Source organism: Psittacula echo (assembly GCF_963264785.1).
Source record: "Psittacula echo genome assembly, chromosome: Z".
Lineage (NCBI taxonomy): Eukaryota > Metazoa > Chordata > Aves > Psittaciformes > Psittacidae > Psittacula > Psittacula echo.
The window spans coordinates 29,338,898-29,365,773 of record NC_137742.1 but is presented as its reverse complement, the minus strand read 5'-3'; the positions used below and the strand labels follow the sequence as shown (position 1 = coordinate 29,365,773).

The 26,876-nt window shown below is 38.1% G+C and overlaps 1 protein-coding gene across 5 annotated transcripts; it reads left to right on the top strand.

Moving 5' to 3' along the window:
* The first annotated feature begins 1,853 nt into the window (after positions 1 to 1,853).
* Positions 1,854 to 26,876, top strand: LOC308232413 (zinc-regulated GTPase metalloprotein activator 1A-like). 5 transcript variants are annotated; one of them, XR_013958825.1, is made up of 16 exons: positions 1,854 to 2,090; positions 3,228 to 3,314; positions 4,161 to 4,257; positions 5,359 to 5,468; positions 8,804 to 8,863; positions 9,920 to 9,957; positions 14,321 to 14,367; positions 15,141 to 15,227; positions 16,264 to 16,308; positions 19,395 to 19,451; positions 22,065 to 22,116; positions 22,832 to 22,900; positions 23,002 to 23,067; positions 24,937 to 25,066; positions 25,717 to 25,880; positions 26,515 to 26,876. XR_013958825.1 is itself a non-coding variant. In XM_080638607.1 (15 exons), the coding sequence occupies exons 1-15, from the start codon at positions 1,979 to 1,981 to the stop codon at positions 25,773 to 25,775; spliced, it is 1,098 nt and encodes a 365-aa protein (XP_080494733.1). In that variant the 5' UTR covers positions 1,854 to 1,978; the 3' UTR covers positions 25,776 to 26,876. The 5 variants fall into 5 exon arrangements, 4 of the variants coding, with proteins under 4 accessions (XP_080494733.1, XP_080494732.1, XP_080494734.1 ...); XM_080638607.1 differs by having other exon boundaries at positions 5,377 to 5,468; positions 25,717 to 26,876; XM_080638606.1 differs by having other exon boundaries at positions 25,717 to 26,876.

Here is a 26,876-nt window from a genome sequence, read left to right as displayed (position 1 = left end):
GTTCAAAAGAAAAATAATGAGCAGTGTCATGTGAACTGGTGAAAAGCAGAACAACTTAAAGAACCAGGGCACTGGTTTCATTACCTTTTTCTTCCCCAATACTAGATGTCTCACTGACATGTAACTGAAATGTCAGTATTACAAATCCTCTTATTTTTGAAAGACAACTTACAGCCTCTTCCATGCTCTGTGATGCCAAGCTCCTGTTCCCAACACCCTCTTTTCTTCCTTTACCCCACAAGTAAGGGATTTTCTTGCAGTAAAAAGCTTAAATTTTTTTCTTAATCTGTTAATTAAGAAGTTAATCTGTTACTCAAAAGTTGAGCAGACTCAGGACAGCAAAAAACTTATACCATTGGTCACAGTTCTAAGAGACATGCCTTAAAAAAAAGGCTGATCAGGTTTTTAAATTAAAACAGGATGTGTCATACAAGAGGATGATTTGAGTAGTTGAAACAAGAACACAAGAAGAGGCGTATTGATCCTAAAACTCTACAAATCAACAAACTATGTACTTACTGCCTATAATGAACGGAGAACACTTACTGCATTCCACAGATAAGGAAACAGAAATTCCACAACTGATTCTTGACAGTGGCCTTTATTTACTGAAAATACCCAAGCCTGTCACCTTGCTAAACTCCAAAGTTTCGTGTTTGTGTCACTGAGATGGCAGATTCACAGTGTATGACAACATGAGCTATTTTAATTACAACCAAAACAAAAAAAAACCAAAAAAAAACCAAAAAAACAACAACAAAAAAAAAACACAAAAAAAAAAACCAAACCAAACCAAAAAAAAAAAAAAAAAGCATTTCTCTCACAAGTCAAGATTTTAATCATTTGCTTCTGAACTTATTGTCTGGACAATAGCTACAGGTATTTCTGTGGAATAGAGTTGTATCTCCAAGGACAAGCTGAATTAATGGACTAAGTTATTTTTAGACGAGACTTTTATATGCTTGTTATAATCAGAATGCCTAAAGTAAACGCAAACTATTTTAAGAGGAATATCATTAGTGTTAAAGGAATGTTTTAACCTACACCAGTACAGGTTGATCCAAGGATATCTACTAAGTATATTTACTGCCATACAATCCAATAAACATACAAACAAGACAAGGCCAACACAGTTCATCTGCCTATACTCAAACCAGCGTTACTGGACCTTATTCTGAGTGCAGAGGACCACACCTGGGTTTAGAGGAGTGTATGTAAGTATGCATCAGGCAAACCTCTTCTCCATGCCTCCTCCAATACCATTATATTTGCACATTTTAACATGAAGAAATGGAAAACATAGTACCAATTTCTAAGCTTAGCTGCACAAAAGGTAGGAAGTTCACAGGACTGTTAAAATTAAACATAGATAGGTCTTAACACATGTACGTGCCTCCTCACGGCATCTAACAGGAAACAGAGAAAGCTAACATTCCATTTGTAGCTTAACTTTATTTGACTATTAATAAAAGAAAGCACATCCACCTCGCACGAGGGTTGCCGACCACAGCAGGTACATCCCCAACGTTCCCCGTGGGTGCGAACTTCCCGAAACCGAACTGAAGCGGAGGCGCGGTCGGAAGGACCCAGCCCGCCGCCGCCGCCACGACGACGACGACAGACCTCATGCAGCCCGACTGCAGGCTGATAACAGCAGGCTCACAGCCCACCACTCCTGCAGCTGCTGCACGGCCAAACGCGCCTCCGCCATGAAGGCCAAAGCGCATGCGCTGAGAGGAGGCGCTGTGGGCCGCTTGCGTGCCGTGTGCCAGCGCGGGCGGCAGTGCCGCCGTGCCGTGCCATGCCATGCAATATCATATGACGTGGGGTGCGTGACGTCAGGAAGGCACGAGCGAGCGGCGGGCCGCGCTCAGGCCGTAGGGGCTCGGGGGAGAGGCGGTGGCGTCTGCCGCAGCCGGCAGCGGCCTGTGACTGTCACTCGACCCCGGCTGCGCAGAGCTGCAGGGCTCGCGCCCTCATGGAGGACGAAGACTGCCCCGACCTGGTCCCGATAGACGCCGGCGGCGAAGGGGAGACCGAGTGCAGCCGCAGCAGGAAGATCCCCGTGACCATCATCACGGGGTATCTGGGTGAGAAGCAGCCCCGCGTCCCTGCCCGCCGGCGGCGTGCCGCGCCGTGCCTCCCAGTGCTGGGAGGAGCTGAACAGGCGGCCCGTGGCGGTCGGGAGACCCGAGGAGGGGGCTGGGCTGCGGGGGCTCCGGAGGCGAGAGTGCTTGGCAGGTCCGGCCGTTGCCCCCGTGCCCGCCGGCAAGGTGGCGGAGCGCGCCCCTGGTGCTGTACAGAAATGGTCGTTGGCGCTGCTTGCGTGAGGAAAGCGCGCTGTCTTTATGCCGCTTCTGCCGAGTGCTGCTCCGGCCATGCTTTCACAGCGATTTCGAACAGCGGTAGCAGCTCGTTTTGTTCTGGTTATGTTTGACAGAACCGCGTTTTGCCACTTAACGTCAGTATATTTAACAGAGTGCATTTAACTGGGTGTTTGCCTGAGTTAAATGCAAACTCAGTTGCAGTAGTAGAAATGTGAGGTTTGGCTTCCCTCATTTAAACCAGCACGGTTTTGAGAGCTTCAAATACAGATGTGTATGGTAAGGATAAGGTTAAATTTAGGATCACCAGCATTGTTCTGAAAGTTGATAACTTGCTATTGCATCATACCCAGAGAGGCCCGAGGGAAGGGAAGGAAGGTGGCTTTACCAAATTCCCCTACTTCTGATCTTGTGCGTATACAGGATGAAACTGTTAGTAAGGTGGTATTACACGGAAGGTGTTAACACCTTGGTTAACAATGCCTCATGTAATGGCAGTCAGTAGCACATCATTGATTACCAATGACAAAAGTGCTGTTTGGAAAAGGCGGTGGTAGGGGGAAGAATAAGTGCACCTTTTGTTAACAGAAACATAAAAAATGAGTTTTCTCAGAAAAGGCTGCCCAGCTGATATAGGACTTGTAAGTCTGTCCAGCACTGACAGTGAACGGGAAACCACTTAGCTTCTTAAGGCTGATGTTTAATATCCTGATAGTTGCATGGGGTCAAATATCTTTACAAATTAATTTTTACAGTATTATAATAGAATGCAGGCTACAATAATGAAAACTCATATTTCAGGAGAGGAGAGGTTTGTCTAAGGTTGTACAACAGTGCTTGCCTTTTATTTGAAAATCTGTGCTTTTTTTAAACATTTTAATAGAAATATGATCTGTGTTCTAGGAGCTGGGAAAACAACTCTTCTAAATTACATACTTACAGAACAGCATGATAAAAGAATAGCAGTTATTCTGAATGAGTTTGGAGAAGGTATGTAAATCTGCAGAAACATTGTTCTAGCCATAAAATGACAAATATATACAAATTCTGAAAATCGAGAACATTGTAGTTTTAAATCTGTTACTGAAATTACTGCTTTATGTCATAGTCTTAAAAAGGGCAAAAAGTCTTTTGGATAGTGTTCGTAAAATAATACTGTGCATTAATCTGTTTCTTACATAAATCGAGTCCCTTGGAGTCAAGGTAATGAACATATCACCCTTTTGGAAGTGCTGTACCTCCATTTGTCCTGCTTAGTTTCAAGCAAATGAAAATCAAAATAATGTGTTGGTGGATAATATTTTCTTTCCCTGCTGTCAGTCACTTACAGGTCACAAATTATCCCCAAGAAAATGGGGAGATGCGTGCTTAGCGTCTGTGGTTCTTTGAACTTTTCTGCTTTCCTTCTCGGGATTTGTAACTGTTACAGCTGTGATTTCATATCAGTTTTCTCCAAGTTGGTGGTGGTTTATTTGTTTTCGTCAACAAAGATATGTACTGCTTTTCTGGTCATGGAGTCTAAAATGAAAAGTAAGAGAGAATCTTTATTTGATATGGAGGTGAAGGCTGACTTCCCATTCTGTCAGCAAAGTTTGTGGCATTTGCTGTGTACTTTCATCCTCTGGGTTTTGGTTTTTGTAGAACCAACTTGCCTTTGGCTTTTAAATTTCTCATAAAATGGAAAATACTAATTTCTGAAGAACATGCAAGAAACATGGTCTCAGAAGAAAAATATATAAGAGTAAAAATGTATACCAACTCAAATCTTTCATCTCTTTTCCAGGTGTCGTCATGCAGATTTGTAGATTAATATTGTAGTACTACTTATATTTCCAGGAAGTGCCTTGGAGAAATCCCTGGCAATCAGTCAAGGGGGAGAACTCTATGAAGAATGGCTGGAGCTCAGAAATGGCTGCCTATGCTGTTCAGTAAAGTAAGGAACACATTCTTAGAGTGGGTTTTGGGAGAGCTGGGGAAAGGACAAGACATCGAGAATCTGGTTCCTAAAACTGGTGGTAGTACTGACCGAGGTTTCTTTTGTCGGATAAAACAAGAATTGGACTTTGGGAGATAGAAATTTACTTCATTTTGCTGCCTCGCTGGGTTTGGACTTAGTGTTTTTCAGAAAAATAATCCAAATACCAACTTATACACCACTGGGGTATTGTAGCTAAGGAGCTCTCCCTCTTCTGTATGTATTACGTGCTTTTATATAGAGAGCTAAAGATACAGGAATTTCCACGTTAAATAATCTGTTTATTTGTATTTTGGTTAATACATGAATACTCTACATCTCAGGGTGGAGAGAGAACCTTTTGGTAACCTAATAAAATACAGAATTCCAAATTGTTAGATGACGGTCATGTTAAAATGCAGGAGTGTATTTGTTCCTTCGACCCTTTTTGCTTTAATGTTAGGTTGTTTGTCCTGAGTTTATAGTAAAGGTGGTGGGCTGTTAGTCCTGAAAATTTGGAAGAACTGATTCTATGCCTGAAGTTGGGGTAGTAAATGGAAAACAGAAGACCCTGTTGCACTGTGTTTGGTTGGGATGCAAGGAATGCTGCCGCTGCTACTGTTTTATATACATTGGTGTGTTACATAAAATGCCATATGTTTCTGCTTCAGGCTGACTTCATCAGCTGAGATTTAGTAAATAACTCATCTTAATTTTGCTGTGGGTAAGGTGGAAAGGCAGGAGAACATGGTTCAATTCTCCATCCCCCTTCCCTCCAAACCAAATAGTCATGTATTTTCACTGCCCTACTGTCCATTACAGGGTTTTCAGTGTATGAAAACAAATCTTCATTTAAATAACGTTTATTATTCCCGTTGGGAGTAAGCAAATACTGTTTTCAGACCAAAATGAAACAGGAAAGTACAGTTTGCCTAATATTAGAACAGCAGCTGGATGACTGAATTTTCATTGCGGACTGTAAACCCTGACTCAGGCGTTTGCTTTGATGGTCATGACACTGTGTTCTGTGTCAGAATATAAATGTTTATACATGTTTTAGCTTGTTTTCTCTGTTCTCAGGTTTGTTTCTTCTTACAGGGACAGTGGTGTGAAGGCGATTGAGAACCTGATGCAAAGGAGAGGAAAATTTGACTATATATTGTTAGAGACAACTGGTTTGGCAGATCCAGGTAGTTCACATTACAGTTTTCATAACTGTGATAATTATTCTGTTTTTATGAAGTGTTTGTTTGCTCACTCTAGATGTAATCTAAAGTAGTGAGTTGTCAGGCATATACTTTAATTGCTATGTAGACTAAAAACTGAATTAGATGGGTGCAGAAGCAGGGATGTGGGTGGGGTTTTTTGGTTGTTTGTTTGTTTTGTTTTTAACTTACTCTAAATTGACTCTAAAGCTTAATAGAAATCCAGTTAAAATGTATTTCTATAAAGAAAAGAAATTGGGCTTGGAGAAGAGAAGCACACTGGAACTAGTGGTTTTCAGAAGGCTTTTGCTGTTCTACATTGTTCATTCTCAAGTATAAATTGTTAGCATCTGATGTATTGTTACACTGATTGTGATAGAACTTATATTTTGTGAAGTATTAAAATACGCTCCAAAACAGACTCATAAACGCCTCTGGTAGGCAGAGAACAATAATCGATCTTAAAAATTTCTTGTATGCTCTTTAGTGATATTTATTATAAAAAGGTGCTTAAACCTGAGCTCATGTTAGTAATAGCTATCTAAAACAATTTTCACAGACCCATCAATTAAAAATGTGTTGTTGATCGAGAGTGAAGGAAATTCTTATCAGAAATGCAATTGTTTCCCATTTAGGAGACTGATGTTTTCCAGCTCAAACCTAAATAGTTGTCCTGGTAAAGTAATTTTCTTCTAAGGAAAGGTCATTGATTTGGCCTCTGTTACTCACAAATTCTGTGTGAGTCAAATTGGAAAACTATTAAGGTTTTGGAAAAAAAAAATCAATAGACACCAGAAAACCATTAGTTGTTGTGGCCTTTGCTATATCTTGCATGAGTAAGCATTGTGAACAACTGACAGGCATTTTGTGTTGATACAGAGTGATGCTCGGAGAACTGCATATTGTCATTTCAGGTGGAGAGTTGTAGGTGTTAGAATAAGGTTAGTTACTGAGGTTTTTTGTTGTTTTTTTTCTTCTAATGTGCTTACTTCACTTAGTTACTGACAGCCTGCCACTAACACAGGTTCTGATAATTAAAAAAAAAAAAGTGCTGTTGCTGCTGTCAGCTCTTCCCGTCCTTCTTATTGTGGCACTGATCTATGTTAAATTGTTTTTTTTCATAATTATGATTTTCTTTCAAAAATTTTTTTTCTTAATAAATATACAGCACATTTTACAGTCGCTAGAATCTATTTTGCAGGGTCATTTTAGCAGAAAACAGGAGTAGCTTACTCCTAGGCCATGTGTAGCGCACAGGTATCAGGTCACAGATTCAGAGTCCTTGATAGAATATGATGCAAGTTGTCCAACTACTTGTTGATTCTTTTTGCTCACGACTCGGCAGTTTAGTTATGTTCTATTTTACATCCTCACAAAATTACAGATTACTGTACAAAGACGAGAGAATAGTATATGTTTCATTATTCCAGAAGGTTGTCATCTGGATGGAAATTCAGTGGATAATGAGGCCCAGCATGTAAAAAGTACTAGAATCATTCAGTTTGGAAGGTATGGTAGGAGGTCCTCAGTCCAACCTCTTGTCCAAAACAGGATCAGCTATAAGACAAGACCAAACCCTTTGGGATATCAGGTCATATATCTCCATCCTCTGAGGATAAATATGACACAACCTTTCCAGGCAACCTGTTCTGTGCTTGCCTTTTCATGGCGAAAAAGCATTTTTCTGATAAATATTGTCTGGACCTTGCTTAGTTCAACTTACTACAGTTGTCTCCCATCCTTCTCCCACAGTCTGGATCAGTCTTCTCAATGACTCTCCTGTAGGTAGCAGAGGGGCTGCTGTTAGGTTCTACAGGCTCTTCCCTGTCTCCCAGGCTGAACAAATGCAGTTCCGTCACCTCTCCTTGTAGGGTTTGTGCCCTGGCCTCAACTGTCTCCATGGTAGTACACTTCCTGTGTGGGGGATCCGCATGCTGGAAGTGCTAGCCATATACGGACTTGAAAGTATTAAATAGAGGAAAATAATCTGCCTCAGCCATGCTTTTGTTCCAACAGGCTGGGATGGTTTTGGGCTTTCTGATCCCTGGGTACATGCTTGCTTGGCTTCCTGCTTACCAGGATGCCCAGGGCATTCTCTGTAGACCTTGCTCCCCAGGCAGTCTGTCCCTAGCCGGTGTCGTTGCTCAGGGCTCTTCTTTCCTAAGTGTATTACCCAGTGTTTTTTCTTGCTGAATTTCATCTGTTTCTTGTTGGCCGTTCCCTCCTGCCTGGCCACGTCCCTCTGAAAGATAGCTCTGCCCCTAGATATGTTAGCTGTTCCTTTCCAAATCTCATAGTCTCTGCATCTTGACAAGCATATCTTCCGTTCCTTCTTGGGTTCCTGGTGGAGATGTTAAACAGGACAGGTCTCACCCAGAATAGAACCTGACTTAACTACTTTCTTCCAGGTATGGTATGACCTGTTAGCTGCAACCTTTAGAGCTTAATTATCAACCAGTTTTATGTAGTTGTCTTTTCATTTAGATTGATAATGTCCCAGCTTGGCTACTAGAATATCTTTGGAGGTAGTGTTGAAAACTTTGCTGGAGGTGATGTAAACGGCTTATGGTGCTTTACCCTTGTCCACAAATAGAGTGATTTTTTTTCTTTTTTCACAGAAAGTCAGATCCAGCCTTCCCAGACTGATCAGGCATGATTTATGATTGTAAATTCCCCTTTCAGTGCTGTATCTATTTGCAAATTGAACATACATTAGACGTTTCTTAACTCAGTCCATCTTAAGATTATCTAAAGCTGGAAGCGCTTTTTTTTTTTTTTTTTTTTTCCTGTTGATTTAAGATGTAAGGAAGTCTATGGGAGAGGTTATAGAAGCCAGTGAAGAAGAAGGGGTCCCTAGGAGAGACCAGATTTCTCAAATGTCCTAACTCCATTTTTCTCTAACTGTTTTGTTTGTTGTTTTTTTTTCCCACCTATGTGTTCTATGACCTAGAAACTAGCTGAAAGCTGAAGGGTGGAGTACAGAACTTTTTAGAAAGAGTGAGCCTTGGAGTATAGTAATGACGTTTAGTTGATAGTACTGAGTAAAGGTAGTTTAGCCAACTTAAATTGCATCTGGATTTGTAAGATTTTTAAAGCTTTTTGTAGTCCTAGCTGATAATGTACACACAAGTACAATGTTTGGTAGCTGTTGTTAGGTCAAATGTGTGGTGGGTATTTGAAGTCTATGGTGCATTCTAAGTTTGGAAGAGAGGAGTTTCAAGTACAGCACTGCAAATAAGAATTTTTTGAATGAAATGTCTGCATATTAGTAGTTTACTGGAAAATGTAAATTTTGCAACTAAATTTACTGCCCTTCATAGGAGCTGTGGCCTCCATGTTCTGGGTTGATTCTGAGCTGGGAAGTGATATCTATCTTGATGGTAAGAAGTGCAAATTTTCTAACATAGTGGCATTCTGTATCTAGATTTAATGTAATGTATTTTTATAATTTAAGGCAAGGTTAAAGAAAATGTTTGAAATGTCAGAAAATTATTTTGATTCTCAAATCCCAAAATTTGACCACAGAGATTCACTTACTGATTCTGGTGTTCATTTATCTACTGACAGTGGTGAGCTATTTCAGTTTACTAAATAAAACAAAAGTTGTGTAATGCTTTGCTAAGGGGTCAGATACAGAAACAATCTTGTGATTGTAAGGGGGGAGGGAACCCGTCATTAGCTGTTATAAAACATTATTTAGAAGTAATATTAAAATTCTTATTTTTCCAATGTAATGTTTCCTAATTTTTTTTTTTTTAACTTTTAACCTGTTATTATCCTGCCTTTTGTTTTCTGCTTTCATTGTTTTACTCTGCTAGCTCTAGTGTTTGCTGTGTTCCAATAAAAATCTGAGTTCACTGTAATATAAATCATCACTAAATGAAAGAGCTTGTTGAATGGTGATTTTTTTTTTTTTTTTTTTTTTTTTTTTATGTAAGCAAAACCCTCTTGCTTTTTGGCTTAAAAAAATACCTTGCTAACACTTTGATCAGTCTGTGAAATACCCATCTAGCCAAGCAAACAGTTGAATAGGAAATGGCTTCCTAAGTTTCTGCCAGAGAAATTCTGCAGATTCCTGGTTACTTAGAATAGCTGCATACCTCAGTCAGTCCCTGTAATTTGTTTCAATAACCTGTAAAATTTGCCCATTTGCTGTTGTGAAAGAAAGGAAGAGGTATCTACCTTGTAAGAATTTCTCCCACCTGGTTTGATAGACTTTTTCTTTTTTTTTTTTTTTTTTTTTTTTGTTTGCCACAAATATGAGTTACGAATAAGAAAATAATTAGCTAACAGGTCGAATGCTCAGATATACTAGAAGCATTGAAAGTATTATAACAAGTTGTAAATGTGATACTTATATTTTTGTAGTTGTACAGGAAGTTTATAAATTGTTAAATTCTCCAGACATTTCTATTCCATTTAATGTTCTGTTTTAGGTATTGTGTCGGTTGTTGATGCAAAGCATGGATTGCAGGTAAACTACTGGATTTTTTACGTGGTTTAAAGCTGCAACATTAGAACAGCTATTGCATTTCATTCAGATGAACTACATTGTTTTACAATAGCTTTCATTCTTACCATGGGTGAGGTTGTATTTCAGTTGCTATGGTACATTAGTGCTATATTTTGGATGGGAACAAGGAAGTACCAATAGTTATAGGAATTCAGATTGTTACCAACACGGCAGCATGTCTGCCAAGCGTTCTCAGGATGCTAGATACTTGATTCCTTCTAGTTCCATGACTTCACTTAGAAATCTTGGTTGTATTCTAGATAGGTATTTGGTTTACTGTAAAAACAGTGGAGAAGTGTGTCTTACAGAGTGTCATTGGCCTAAGTTACTTAAAGAGAGACCTCTGAAGAATGGGCTTCTGACACCGATGCGTTAGGGCTCAAATTGGGAAAGCTAATGTAATGGCAAGTGGCTTGTGTGGTGAGGAGAGATGAGAAAACCAGATGTCTAGGTATCATTTCAGATTCGAGGGTTACTTCATTATGTGGAAGCAGGCAAAAAGAGCAAGTATTAGACTAATTTACATGAAATGTTATGTAAAAACAGTAAAAACGCACCAATTGAACAGGCTGTTAGGATAGCAGAAATGGTGATTAAATATTTCAACTGTGGTTTGTTTTGGGTTTGTTTGGGGTTTTTTTTATTGTTGATTTTGCAATAGGTAGTAATAAATATAATTATTTGCAACTTAATTAACTTAGGAGGTGATTGACTACTTCAGTTAGGTACTGATTTTGCAGGATTCAAAATAAAAGTGACCATAAGGGTGAAAAATGCCCAGGGTAAACAATGCCATCATACTGTGGAATTGTTTTTAATGTCTCTGTAATGTCTGTAAAAAGTTGAGAGAACTGAGGAATAATGGTTAAAAAATATGGAAGTGATCCCTTTATAATATTTTTTTGTGTGTGTGGACTGTTTGGATTTCTTGTTTCAGTTGAGATAATCTTTCAGTTGATTTACTGAAAGGGGGCAGTCCTGTCCACTCACCATTTTGTGTTGCACCAGGATAGAGCTAATGTAACCTCATAGCAAGCCAGTTTGGCAAGTTAAGCCATCATGTTTTACATGGACTTCTGTGGAGGAGTTGGTAGAAAAATGTGGGGGAGGGATGAGAGGTGGTTTGTGTTTTTAAGCAGGAGCCAACTTTTAAATGAGCTGAACTATCACAAGAAACCACAGCAAGTCTGAAGTCAGTCCCCTTTTTAGCTGGGTGCCTTCATACTAGTTCGGATGTGTTTTCTTACTTGCAAAAATGTTGTTCTGTCTATCTTTCTCTCCATGCAATGCTGATTTACTGGTTTGAAGCAACTAAAATCATGTTCCACACAGCAGCACTAAATTATTAATGTTAAAAGGTTAAATATTAAAAAATTAATGTTTAAACTTTCAAGAACTATGTCAGAAACAACACAAAAATGTTTTGAAACATTCAGCATTTCTATTCATTGTTATTTTTGACAGCTTAATCAAAATGCTTATGTTATTTAATCAGTACAACACAGACATCTGTTCAGAGTGGTAGAAACTTCAAACTTTTTCTGGCAAGTAAACTACTTTTGCTTTGTATAAAGGACTTGGTAACTTGTGCAATTCCTCTGGTTGCAAAGCTTGACCTAACAGCTGCTTGTGATTCAAAGAATTTTGAAGCCATACAGGTAGTGAGATTGAGATAACAGACTGCAGTTTAAGGGTGTCATGCTTCAATTAACCAACCCATTACAAGGAAAGCTGACAAGTAGTGCCCTGTGACCAGTCAGCCAATAGAAACTGAAGTGATAATTGATATCATGGGTTGTCACTAATGGATTTGTCACCCAGCAATCTGAAATTCTCATTTGATTTTTTTTTTTTTTTTTTAATCAAAGACGAACAGTTGAATTGCCAGTTCTCTGCTTCCCAAACTTGACATGTGGACAGAGCAACAAATCTGACAACATTTAATTCAATAGAATCAATACACAGAGGATTACAAGCAGAAAGTCAAAGGAGAGGTTCCCTCGAAGTCATCCTGTTAGGCTGTGCTTAGGTTGTGCATAATCAGGAAATAGTTCAGGGGTTTTCTTTTTCTTCTTTTTTTTTTTTTAAGGTGACAGACTGACACTATGCAATAATCAGTTTGTTTGGTTTTTTCCAGACAAATAATGTTAGATGCCTGATAATTCCACTTGAAGGAAAAAATTGTTTTCTAGTTTCTTTTTAAATATCTCCCTTGACAATTTTGCTTTCATTTGGTATTCCTCTGACTTTAAAACCAAATTTCAGAACAACATTCCTGGTATGTTTAGAGCTCATGAAGGAATGCACAGGACTGATCTTCCCAGAGATGTAAGGTGGAAGTGGTGAGCTTTTACTAACACTATAGCATCAATTTGAACTTTTACTTCCTCCAGGTGCTTGAGGTACTTCTCTCCTGGAGATTGCTGCCCACATGGCAGAGTAGGCAGGAAATAACTCACAGAATCATAGAATCAACTAGGTTGGAAAAGACCTTCAAGATCATCAAGTCCAACCATTACCACAGGTCTGCCAAGATCACCACAAAACCATATCACTGAGGGACTGATCTACATGGTTTTTGAACACTTCCAGGGATGGTGATTTCGCAGCTTCCCTGGGCAGCCTGTTCCAATGCCTAAGCACCCTTTCAGTGAAGAAATTTTTCCTCATGTCCAATCTAAGCCTCCCCTGGCACAGCCTGAGGCCATTACCTCTTGTCCTATCCTTGTTACTTGAAAGAAGAGATCGACCCCCACCTCACTACAACCTCCTTTCAGGTAGTTGTAGAGACCAGTATGGTCCCCCATGAGCTTTCACTTCTCCAGATTAAACAACCCCAGTTCCCTCAGCCTTTCCTCATCAGACTTGTGCTCCAGAGCACCACCTTTGTTGCCTTTCAGAGCAGATATTCCATGTGTGGCCTCACCACTGCTGAGTACAGGCCCTGCTGGTGACACTATTGCTGGTACAGGGCAGGATGCTGTTGGCCTTCTTGGCTGCCTGAGCACAAGCTGGCTTATGTTCAGCTTCGTCAATCATCACCCCCAGGTGCTTTCTCATGAGCAGCTTTCCAGCCACTCTTCCCCAAGTCTGTACTTGGTATCCCTCTGGTATTGGTGTAGGGATCGGTCTTGTTCAACATCTTTCATGTCAACATGGCAACATCAGTGACATGGGCAGTGGGATTGAGTGCACCCTCAAGGAAGTTTCCCGATGAGTGGAAAAGCTGTGTGGTTCGGTTGATACGCTGGAGGGAAGGGATGCCATCCAGAGGGACCTTGACACGCTTGTGAGGTGGGCTGATGCCAACCTTATGAAGTTTAACCATGACAAGTGCAAGGTCCTATACCTGGGTCGGAGCAATCCCAGGCACAGCTACAGGTTAGGCAGAGAAGAGATTCAGAGCAGCCCTGCAGAGAAGGACTTGGGGGTGTTGGTCGATGAGAAAATGAACATGAGCCGGCTGCAGTGTGCGCTTGCAGCCCAGAAAGCCAACTGTATCCTGGGCTGCATCAAAAGAAGGGTGACCAGCAGGTCGAAGGAGGTGATCCTGCCCCTCTGCTCTGCTCTCATGAGACCTCACTTGGAGTATTGTGTGCAGTTCTGGTGTCCTCAACATGAAAAGGACATGGAACTGTTGGAACAAGTCCAGAGGAGGCCACGAGGATGATCAAGGGACTGGAGCACCTTCTGTATGGAGACAGGCTGAGAAAGTTGGGGCTGTTCAGCCTGGAGAAGAGAAGGCTGCGTGGAGACCTCATAGCAGCCTTCCAGTATCTGAAGGGGGCCTGTAAGGATGCTGGGGAGAGACTTTTCATTAGGGACTGTAGTGATAGGACAAGGGGTAACGGGTTCAAACTTAAGCAGGGAAGTTTAGGTTGGATATAAGGAAGAAGTTCTTTACTGTAAGAGTAGTGAGGCACTGGAATGGGTTGCCCAGGGAAGTTGTGAATGCTCCATCCTTGGCAGTATTCAAGGGCAGGTTGGACAAAGCCTTGGGTGGCATGGTTTAGTGTGAGGTGTCCCTTCCCATGGCAGAGGGTTGGAACTAGATGATCTTAAAGTCCTTTCCAACCCTAACTATTCTATGAATATAATACAGCATTCCAACTCTTTAACATTGTAATGATAAAATTCATTAGAAGAGTTTTCATAAAAGAGATTATAAGCTTTTGTAATGCTGAATGTATAAATGTACTTTTGTGCCATCATTTTACAGAAAAATTCTAGATGCTACCTAAGCTGAACTGGATTTCCTTTAATTGGAAATGAATTTAAATGTCATTTGATTATGACTAACCCAAATATTTTCCTTTTTGTCTAGCACTTGACAGAGGAAAAGCCAGAAGGCCTTATCAATGAAGCATCTAGGTATGGATGTGTAAATTAATTTTACATATCACTGCTAGGAACTGCACTGTATAGAAGTCCATTATAAATGGCTTCTTTTATAAGGTGTTTTTTCCTCCTTTGCTTTAAACCAAGGTAGATTGGTGTAATGAGGTAGAAAATAGAAAAGAGACTTCATGCTCCATTTGGTCTTTTTTCCAAGATCTGGCTCTTCTAACATATACTTTCAGAGAGGTGGGATTTTATGTAAGTGAAGGGCAACCATCTGTGTTGGGGGGAAGAAAGAAATGCATGCTAGAATCAGTCAGGTGCTCGAAGTAGAACTGGAGCTGGAGAAATATTTTATTGCTAGATATGGAGCCACAATGATTAAGGATAATTTTAACAATAGAAGTCTTCATGAAGAAAAGAGACTGCAAGTATGACTTTACAAAGACTACACACAAGGGAAATAGGGGCTTGTGAAGTTCATAAATCATCAAGAATTTTGGATTGGATCACATTTTAAAAAACAAAACCCCCAAAACTAGCAAGCCTTTGTAAATTAGCAGATTTCTCTTCTCACATAGAAGAGCACTTCAAGGAGAAGCCAGTAGTACTTTATTCACACTCCATGATGTGCTAGTTTGATTAATTCTTGCCTTTCTGTACTAACAATACTCATGCTTTTTTTTTTTTTTTTTTTTTTTTGGGTGCTATGAGAGAGACGGTGTTTCTGCTTTAGAGTAAATGTATTTATTTGTTCATGTTGTCTTTCTCTTTTCTAATTTTTTTTTAAATTCCTTAATGCTTAGGCAGGTTGCATTAGCTGATCTTATAATCATCAATAAAACAGATTTGGTTTCAGAAGAAGAGCTGAATAAAGTCAGAACATGTGTCAGGTATGAAGCTTTTGGCATAACTGTAACACTTTACAGGCTCAAAGGTTATTTTTATTTAAAAATAGTTACTTCTTTATTGCTGTTAATACAGGATTAGGTCTCACAATTGACACATATTGTTAGCTCAGAAGGGACAAGAGTCTGTCCCTTTCTAAAGGCATTTCAGTACTTTTATTTGGATACATAATCTTATCAGGTTGTCTAAGCTGTCTAGCTGCCTTAGCTGTCTAGCTAAGATTTGATGTTACTAAGGACAGGCCTTTGTATTAAGTGCCCACGCTTTTACATTTGTGGGCAGCTGTTCTTATTTTTCAAAATTATCATCAGGTCAAAAAAAATATGTTCTAGCAGATAAAGAATTCACTAGGAAATGCAAAGGTATATGGAGGAAGTCCTAAAGAATTGTCATGGGTACAGAAAAACCAATGGTGTGAATCAATTTAGGGATCAAAGACATGCCCTATCTTTTTCTGTCAATACCATGATAACCAAAATACAGTATTAACACTTTAAAATACATTACAACTTCATTGATAGTTTGAATTCTAAAAGTAAAATGCCTGAACCCAACAGAGTGTATTGTGAGAAGTCTTGAAGAGGAAAACGCTATTCAGTTCAGTGGTGTTTTGTCAGAACTTGTAAGGTGCCCAGCCCTTACTTAGGAAATGAAAAAGTCTCAAAACCAAAGTAGTTTGGGACACTTTAAAATACATTACAACTTCATTGATTGTTTGAATTCTAAAAGTAAAATGCCTGGACCCAACAGAGTGTATTGTGAGAAGTCTTGAAGAGGAAAACGCTATTCAGTTCAGTGGTGTTTTGTCAGAACTTGTAAGGTGCCCAGCTCTTACTTAGGAAATGAAAAAGTCTCAAAACCAAAGTAGTTTGGGATGTTCGTTGGGTTGTTCAACAAGTTGATAACAGGGCTGGTATTATTGTTGTGGTGCTATTTCTCATGCTACTTTCCATGGTTAATTTGTTCAAGCAATGTGTTATAGTTGCATTTTCATCTAAAGATTTTTCTATTTTATTTTAGGTCAATAAATGGACTTGGTAAAATTCTAGAGACACAAAGATCAAGGTATTAAATGGCCACTATTACTAGGTACTAAATCCTGCTTCTTTTGTGACAGATTTAATTATGCTAGCAAATCAGTTTTCTTAAAGGAAAACTATTAAACTAGAAATATTTAATATTTATTTTACAAATAAGCATCTAGATAAAGGATTTTTTTAAGAAGTAAAAATTTATTTTTCTTTTGTATTTTTTTTGCTACTGTTCATATTGTACACTTCAGTGTATAACTATTTAAAGAAAGATCACTACTAATACCTAGCTTAGTTTACAGAGCTAATCATTAGTGGGTTTTATTTGACGTTGCCATGTAACTGTAAACATTTCTATATTTTTTTAGTTACATGAGAAGTGGATTTTACAAATGCTTGGGCTTTATCCCTCCCCCCCCAAACCCTTCATTTTGTTCGAAGTTTTTTTATGAATATGGCTTTCAATTATTAAAGTTATATTTTAGTTATATTGCCATTTATGGAGTAATAGCATTTGGAAAGTTCCTGGAAAATGCTAATACAGATGAAGTTTAATTTGCTTCAGCATTTTTCTGAAATGTAGTCGATTTTTTAAGGGAGTGTTAAAAGTAGAAATTCAGTTTCTTGCAACTTGTTAGTAAGATCTTGTAAAAGAGCAGCTTGCAAAGCTGAGTTGTCTCTGAGCTAATCACTGATCACGTGCACTATAAAGTTTTCTTTCTGTTGTGTCAATTGGAGGGTTTTTCTCAGTTACGGTGACTCCTGCAAATAAATTGTTACTACAAAATTACCTTGAAAGCAGTGCACACAAGTTTATAAGAAGTAAAAGTAATTGTATTTGTTTTGCTATTTTTCATTGAAACTCTGAATCAGATTTTATTTATTTATTTATTTATTTAACAAACAATTACATAGATAGGGTATTGCCAGGCACATTAGGAGAGCAGTGTGTTTTTCAGACTGCTGGGGCTAATTTGCATACTATTACATGAAATATTTGACTATATTAGCATAAACTTTCCTGTAATACAGGTTCCTGCTTAAAGCTATTTTGAAGGGAAAATAATAGACATAATCTCGATAAAGTACACTTTTAAATATAGTTGGAAAGGGCAGAGAAAAATACTTTCTCTGCTGTTGCCTGATTAGATAGGACGAGCAAGTAGAATATGTATTTTGTTTGGTAACCCAGGTTTTTGAAGACAGATGTTTATCTGCTTTGAATCTAAAGATCAGCTCAGTTTACATTACCAAAAATATTAATCTTGTTAATGTTTCTATTGGCTTTAACTTATCCTGATCACTGGAATGTTTATGCTCTTTTGTTGAAAAGATGCACTATGAAAATCTTTCTCTTTAGTGATTATGCTGTTAGTTTATAAGCATTATTCTCCTACTGTTTTCATTGCTTTCTTCAAGGAGCCATGTGAAATGTTTGAGTAGGTTTGACAACTTCACACTGCATTCTTGTTAACTTGCAAACTGTTGAAGAACGAACAATATTATAAATCATAAATTCTGCTGCTGAGAAGTGTTTCAGATTCATTTATTGTTCTTCTAGAGATCCTCAGTAGATAATTTCTCGTAAGTCATCATAGAATCATAGAATAGTTAAGGTTGGAAAGGACCTTAAGATCATCTAGTTCCAACCCCCCTGCTATGGGAAGGGACACCTCCCACTAAACCATGCCACCCAAGGCTCTGTTCAACATCGCCAGGGATGGAGCATTCACAGCTTCCCTGGGCAATCCATTCCAGTGCCTCACCACCCTTACAGTAAAGAAATTCCTCCTTATATCCAATCTAAACTTCCCCTGTTTAAGTTTGAACCCATTACCCCTTGTCCTATCACTGCAGTCCCTGATGAAGAGTCCATCCCCAGCATCCCTGTAGCCCCCCTTCGGATACTGGAAGGCTGCTATGAGGTCTCCACGCAGCCTTCTCTTCTCCAGGCTGAACAGCCCCAACTTTCTCAGCCTGTCTTCATACGGGAAGTACTCCAGTCCCCTGATCATCCTCGTGGCCCTCCTCTGGACTTTTTCCAACTGTTCCATGTCCTAACTTTTCTGTGAAACCTGTCACGTGTTTCTTACATAAAAGTAATTTTCTTCAATATATTTATTGTCATTTGGAACTTGTGTTCAAAACAGCAGGTGCGGATAAACTTGTGAGCACTACTTGAAATCAAGGTTTTAATGTTCACCAGTTTTTTTGATGTTAAGAGTTTTAATGTGTAAATAGTCACTCTAGACTATGCTGCAAAAGTTAGACTTCTGTTAATTTGTCCTCTTACGTAAATTCAGTATTACTAGGTTAGTATTTCATAAAGTTGTATTAGAATAATGCTACTGGCATTTTTCTCTGTCTGTAAAGAGAAGTGAGAATGCTGGAGGTTAAATTTAACAAGGAATTTGTTCGTATGGTAAATCTTGGATATTTACTCATAGCTAATTTTACAATATCAGAATTTGTTTATCTTATTTTTGAGATTACTATTATTTACAGTTTTTGTGACATCTATACAGTGTGGAGTTTTTGCATCTAATATATGCACTTGGAGTGCAGCCTGAATGATTGAAAGACAAAACAACAAATACTGCAATGGGATGTAGTTGCAGAGATACCACTGTAGCATTTAGAGTTGAAATTCTTAATAGTAGCACTTTCTTTATAGCATATTTCAGTTTTGTTTGCTAATAGCATGTCAGTATAAACTGCATATATTCTAGGGGTTTGTGTTTTGAGACGGTCTGTATTAAGGATGCAGAATAATTGCTTGGAAGAACTTCAGGGTTCCTTTTCCCATTTAGGGAAAATCAGTTATTCAGGCATCCATTATGAGTGATCTTATCATCTTCCTTGGAAATACCTTGGGTTTTATTATAAAGAATAGTGTTTCTGTGCTTATATATTACTGTGTAAATAAGCACTGCCATTTCCTTGTAAGAGACAGTACCATCCACTAACATTCAAAAAGAAGGCTAAAGATTGATGGCATTGCTATGATAGACAGGAAAACTAATAAAAGCTTCAGTAAACCATTTTAAAAATAATTATTTAACTATACACAATATTTAAATATAGCAAAAATACAAATCTTGCTTGCTTTCTTCTGTTTAGAGTTGATCTCTCCAATGTCTTGGACCTGCATGCTTTTGACAGTTTATCTGGAGTAAGGTATGGTAATAATTTCGCTGTGCTGTCCTTTGTTAGAAATAATGTCTGTTGTATAAATACATGCATGAAATAGACACTCAAATCCTGGCTCAAATTTCCATCTGGGTTTCTTAGAAATTCTAGTTTTCTTACTTGTTTGAAATTCTCCCTTTATAAGTGGTAATCTGATACTGAGGTTTTTTCCCATTTGTGCTCAAAAAGGTTTTTTGACCTTGTGAAGTTAGATGCGCCAGAATGTGCATGGGTGGTTGGCTTTTTTCCCAGTTAAAGTTTTGCTGGTATTAGAGTAGGATTGTACACTCTTCACTGTTTCTCTTAAAAGTACTTAAAAATTTTTGCACTTCACATCATGATGGACTTGAGGCCTCCTTAGTTTTTAGAGAAAAGAGTGAGGGACTGAGGTTCAACAGCAGACAAAGCCACAACAAATTCTGGTTACTGTGTTCTGCTTTCTTGTTTCTTTTTTAATGCCCAGTGTGTGCTTCAGCATGCTAGAGGGTGGAAAAGTAAAACTGGAGGCGAGGGAAGTGCTGAAGTTGTTCAGCAAAGAGAGCAAGGATTACTGGAGAAATCAATAGAGGAAAGGAGGGAATATGCAACTGGGGGCAGTATTAGCTTTGGTTTTCTTCCTGGATGCACACTGTTCACTTCAGTTGCAGGAATGTAGCCACTTCCTTATTCACAGAAGGAAGAAATTGCAGAAGATGCAAGCTAGTAATCTCTAGTAGATGGGATGCGCTCATGAGATTTCCCAGTGAAGTGGTGCAGTACTGTCCTCGCTCTCTGCTGCCCTTTTTGTTTGCTGGCACTGGCTTTTGAATGATTTGTGAAAAGTATTGTTTAAAGAAAGTTAAGGGAGGAGGAAGGCCAGTATATTCTTCATGGACAGTAGATAATTGTTAGGTCATAAACCAGATCATAAACATCCTGACTTCTTATGATGGATAAGCTAGCTAAACTGACTCATCCTGGAGCCACACAACACAGAGAAAGCATTAAGAAGATGTGAACCAGAAAAGGATCATTCTTGATGATGGCAATTCACAGTTAGATGTGATCAGCTCTAATACTAGATGGCATTCTGCAAGGTTTACTAGGAAGTGCTATGCTCTGCAAATCTCAGAAAGTCCTTAAAGAGGTAACCAAAAAACCCCACAACCTTTCTTGCTTTGCTCAGTCTATTCTTCTCACTTATCTCACTTACAGTTCCTTTAGAGGTTCTCAATATTTGGTATTAAAACAATGCAGCATTTAAAGACAAATTCTAAGAGCACCAAGAAGGTTGTGGACTGTTTAAGTGAAGTTCCATTTCTTTTGTTTTTATTGGACCTCTGTACAGTTAAATTGTTTACCTTCGTATTAGTTCATGTACAGAAATCCCTACCTAAAATATTAAAGGTGTTTTCTGCCCTATCAAATGCAGCAGAAAAACTCTTTAAATCCAGCACCATTTCAGCATAAATAATACACTAGTACACTAATTAAATTATCCTTTTAACTGCATATTACAGTAAAGATTTCTGTCAGCATAGCAGACACAACATCCTATTGCTGTGACTGTACTGGTAGAACCCGGTATATTGTACGTGCCCTGAAGTGACAGGAAGCACATCAAGAGTTCTGGATTCTGTGGAATGCGATATGAGAAGGCGGCAAAAAAAGCAAAGAAGATGCAAGAAGTACGAGTGTAAAATGTTACTTCAGTAACAGTCATTACCTTTTCCACCATCATTGAAGGCTTCTTAAAATTTACAGTCATCAAAATAGGAAGAGATTTTTATGGGCAGTCTTTTCTGACAGCACCTTAGTGACTTTTGCTGGGATAGTCTTTCTTCTGCATATTGGACATAAGAGAGAGAGAATGTTCTCTGGTGCAGAAAACAGTATTTGAAGAAATTTTGCACTGTCTTGCTTAAAGATAGATGTGGTTGTGCAGTCTTAAAAGTTGCAGTAACTTTTTATGTTGTCACACAAAATGATACTGTAAGACCCTGGATCTTAGTTTACAAAAAAGTCCCCAAGTTCCTTTATGAAGTAAAGAGGACCAGTTTTAAATTAGCAGGCACACTGCACAGTAGGAATGAGCTATATGGCAAGAGTTGGAATGGAAGCTGATATATAGGATTCCACTTACTGCTACAGCTTTGACATTTTTTTTCTTCTTTTCAGATCATTCTCCTAGAGTTGGGGGTTTTTTTTTGTGGTTTTTTTTTATTAATCAACATCTAATAAATTGACAAATTCTTGCTTTCACGATATAGTTTGGCTGTTGTTCCTATACGAAGAAATACCAAGGCTGTTGTACTTCTGGAAGTGTATATATTTAAAATCCCAAAGATACTGCAAGTTGTTACTAAAATCTAATAGTATTTTAAAAAAAATAACATTCTAACACAAATGATCAACTAGATCAAACCAATATAGCTAAACATCTCTATTTTGAGATTAAAATTGAATTAACAGTTCAGGTTTATTCTGAGTCTGCAGTCTAGCTTTGCTGTTTTAGTTTTGCTTTTCAATACTGCAGACTGTTTAAATTTTGAAATGACATTTTGTCTACCGCTCTCACATTTTGTCTATCGCACTCAAACACGACATTTAACTTCTTTTCAGTTTGCAGAAAAAGCTGGAGCATTTGAAGACAGCACATGCACATCTAGACAAGGTAATTAGCAAAAACACTGCTTCATCTTTTTGTAACAACAAGGTTGTTACAGAAACAGGTAATGGCAAGCATTGCATGCAAATCATGTTACCTTTTCAGAAGATTTCAGTTAGAGAGTAATGTGTTTTAAGATCTTTGGAAGGTTATATAGAATACAGATAGGAATGTGCTTTGTTGTAGATTTGTTTGCTTCTTTATTTTTGAAATCTATTCCTACATATTCTATTTAAAAATAATTTTCATGATAGGCAAGTATGGTTAGTAAAAAAGATGTTGATTATTTTCTGTCCATTAGAATTGTGGTGAAGATCAGAAATTGTGATGAAGATCAGTATCCCAAGAAAATAAAATTCTTAAAATATTTGAAAGACTGAGCTTACTAGCTTATCAGAATTAAAATTCTTAGGCTTTCTTTGAGAACAAAGCTACAACAAAGAATTACATGGTAAAAGCTAAAGGCATTAAACCATGCAAAGTAGTGTGTATGCCTCTTGAGTGCACACCCAAACAGAACCAGATAGTATTACATAATATAGTAATTTGGGGCGAGATGAAAGTGGATTGTTTTGGGTTTTTTTGGTTTTTTTTTAATTTCACATATGTATATAGTTGCTTTTTTATTAGGCCACATTAGGAAATGTAATTAATTAATGTAATTAATGTAATGAAATATGTATTCAAGTTGGTAATAATAACTGGGCCTTTCCATTTGCAGGGTATAATTACAGTGACATTTGAAGTTCCAGGAAATGTAAAAGAAGAAAATTTAAACCTCTTCATTCAGGTAAGTAATACATCACTGTTAATGGAAAAATCATTGAGGCTGTTTATAAAAAATATCATCCCACGCCATTCTGTTTATGAAAACATTTTTCCTTTTCGCAGGATCTTCTGTGGGAGAAGAATATGAAAGATAAGACTGGGCACACCATGGACATCATAAGACTGAAGGTTAGTCAGAAATGGCCAATTTCTTTATGCTTTATCTTCATTACACCTAAAAAGCTGTGGTGTGTTGTCAGTTACAGACTTATCAAAGGCATTACTGGGTCACTGTAGTAGGGGAGATAAAATGGAGAACAGTAGTTTGTTGTTGTTCTGTGTAGAAAGAGTTAGTTACCTGCTGGCTGGTGGAAAAACTCGAAAGGAGATAGCTGACAGAGAAGCAAACGTTGATCTTACTTGTTTAGAATCGAGAGGGAAGATACACAGTCCTCAACATCAGTGGCAGAGATAATACGCAGGACATAGTTAAATCAGTTTTCTGTTTCCACCTCCATTGCTTTGAAAGGTTCCATCCATCTCACATAAATGTCTCCTTATCTAAGGATTAGATACTGTAGATTGGATGCTATAGATTGCTATTCATAATTGTAATTGTTGGCATAATATGCAGAAGTTGAATTTGGCATAACATAGCAGCACAGTACTAGTTGCAGTCTACACTTACAACTTCTTACAGTATTGTCAGTGTGTAGTTCTAAAGATGCAGCCTGTAAGTATATTCATCTTCACGGACACTTCAGATGTTTTTCAGTTGCATGGTTTTGAGAGGAGTACAGCTGACAATTTAGGACATTTTTGTTTTCCTTACACCAGTAGCCAAGTAAATAATTAAAAAATGAGAATTGAGTTTGTCATTTAGTAGGCTGTAAGGAATACAAGAAAATACACTCTGGTTTGTTTTCTGAGAACACTTGTGCATCATGGATAGTGACATAATTATTTTAATATCATTGGAAGAAAGGTTGTATTCTTGCTTTCTCACTAACAAAATGAGAATATCCTTGTCTTCCCCTTCCTGACAAATAGAAGAAAATAGCCACTGATGCATCTTAAGCCATCTGAAAACAGTACTGCTATGCATCATAAAATTTTTTATTAGTTTATTGAGCATTGGAATCAGAGTAATTCTTTAGGAGATCTGAGGCCTGTAATAATCAGTGTGCTTGCTCTTAGTCACATACAAATACACTAAAGCAAATGAACCGCATGTAATTATGAGTGGATTCCAAAGTTTGTTGCTTTTGTATTTATATTTTACCTGCAGTCATAATCCTTTTGGTGGTAATAGAAAATTTCAACTAATTTGTCAAATGCAGACCTTTTTTTGTGAAGTATTTTTAACTCTTTTTTTTTCTTTTTTTTTTTTTTTAATTTTATAAGCATATGAGATGCATTTTATAGAATGTGTTCTGCTAAAATATTTTATGAAGTTATACATGAAGTGATGAAAACTTTTTTAATACAGCTTTTGGTATTTGGGTTAATGAGCTGACTCTGACAGTATGCCTTTCTAATTCTGTTGCTAGTTGGTTTACTTCACAGATGTTTGTTCATTCTCCAGTATTCAGGGATCCTGATTCAGTATAGTGAATGTGCTGACTATGACAGCTTATTCAGAATAATCTGAAATCAAACATTTTTGCTCATTTTACATCATCTTTTTTTGGCAGTCAATCTTTCATGTACTCATATGTCAAACACCATATATATATATATATATATATGTATTCCAAATGGCACAGTAGCTGATAACATTTTATTTTTGCTCAGAAATGCAGGTACTGACCAAACGGAAACAGGAGGCAGAGTATGGCAAAGAGTAATGATTAGTCTTTAACAAAATAAGGAGTTGTGAGAATGGATGTTACAACTAGACGTGATCATACTACATGGTTATTTTGACGAACCGGTGCATAGTTGCCAGAAATATTTTTCCCCGCTTCGCCTAGTTTCAAAGCTGGGGATTTTTTCCCCTCTTAAATATTTCATTTTAAAAGTTTATTTATGTATCCTAACAGTTATTTTTCTGATAAGGGACTGGTATCTATTCAAGGCAAATCTCATCAGGTGATAGTCCAAGGTGTCCATGAGCTCTATGATCTAGAAGAGACTGCAGTACCCTGGGAAGAAGGTGAAAAGAGAACAAATAGACTGGTCCTAATAGGTAGGAAGAAATAACATTTCTCTTCAGTTGACTTTAAGAAGCTGTTCTTTCAGAAGGCAGTCCTATGACTTGTCCAGTGAAAAGCAACTGGCCTGAACTGACCAGAATAACAGCAGTATGTTCAGCACAACCTCCAGTCAAAGTTTTACCCATCGAGACCTCCTGCTGTTTTATATTGTAGCTGAGAGGAATCTACAGTATTCCTTTTGGTGGCATTAAAATAAAAATCCATAATCATATATTTGGTGATGGGAATGGTTTGAATGTTTGATCGAATATTCAGTAGCTCTAAGGAAGGTGATTATAGCCATTGAAATGTATAAAACACAGGATTTTTTTCTGTAAAGCTTGTAATGCCAGAGCTGTACATTTCTATTTCCTGCTTACTACTCTTTGCTTTGCATAGTGTTTTTATGACCAGAAAACCTCAGTTTTAACTCCTTTCCCTTACTTGCACAGCCTGAAGTCTGTTGTTGCCTGTAAAAGCTAAAGTTACCTTGTTACCTGCAGCTTAATTTTAATACTGCTGTTCTCACTCATTGGAATAATAAACATTTTGTTTGCTGAAGAAGACTGGCAGATTGCTACTTGCATGCTTTTTTTTTTAATACATTGTAAAGCAAAGTTAACGAGTTTATTTCTTTTTACAGGCAGAAACTTGGATAAGGAGGCAATCAAAGAAGTTTTCATAGCCACTGTCATGGTTTAAGCCCATGTTCAGCACCCTGCAACCATTCGCTGTCCCCCCCTTCTCTCCCCTGCTCCGGGTGGGATGGGGAGGAGGATTGAAAGAATATAAACCCCAAGGGTTGGGGTAAGAACAAAATCTAAAGTGTAATACAAACCCACTACTAATAATAATGATAAGGGAAATAACAAGGGGAGAGAATATAAAACTAAAAAGGAAAAAAAAAAAAAACCCAACCAACAGTAAACACAAGTGATGCACAATACAATTGTTTACCATCCACCAACCGATACCCAGCTCAACTCGAGCAGCAATCTGATCTTCCGAGTGACTCCCCACAGTTTATATACTGGGCATGATGTGCTGTGGTATGACATGCTGTGGTACCCCTTTGGCTAATTTGGGTCAGGTCTCCTGTCTCTGCTCCCTCCAGGCTTCTCATGCCCCTCCTCACTGGCAGAGCATGGGAGACTGAAAAGTCTCAGGTAAGATCAGGGTTAAGCATTACTGAGCAACACCTAAAACATCAGTGTGTTATCAGCACTGTTCTCAGACTAAAGCTGAAACTCAGCACTGCACCAGCTACTAGGAAGGAGAAAAGTGTTACAGCTGAACCCAGGACTGTCACAATGAGAGAGAAACAAGGAAATGGTTGACATCAAACTACAAAAAAGATAAAATGTGTGTGCTTAACCCTGCAAGCTTTTTATGACAAAAAGACAATGAAATGCAATATAGCAATTTCTTTTTCCTCTTTCAGTTTACACAACAGTTAAACCCTGAAGTCCTTCTAAGAATCTCAGGTGACCTACTGTAGGACCTCTCATAGTCTACGATCAAACACAAAGAATTCAATATTTTGGATCTGGCTTAAAGTTCATGGAATCATAGAATCACAGAATACTTGGGTTGGAAGCAACCTTCAAAGGTCATCTAGTTCAATCCCCAAGTTATGTCAGTAGCGTCATGTACCTGTGCAGAAATGCAAATAGGAAAAAGGCTGTTGACTGTGCTGTGCATCAAGTGTTACATAGGAATATGGTAAACATGTTTGAAGCCTAGTGCCTTCTTCCAGCTAACTCTCTTGCTGCTGGAAATGAAGCAAGAGTGATTATTGCAAGT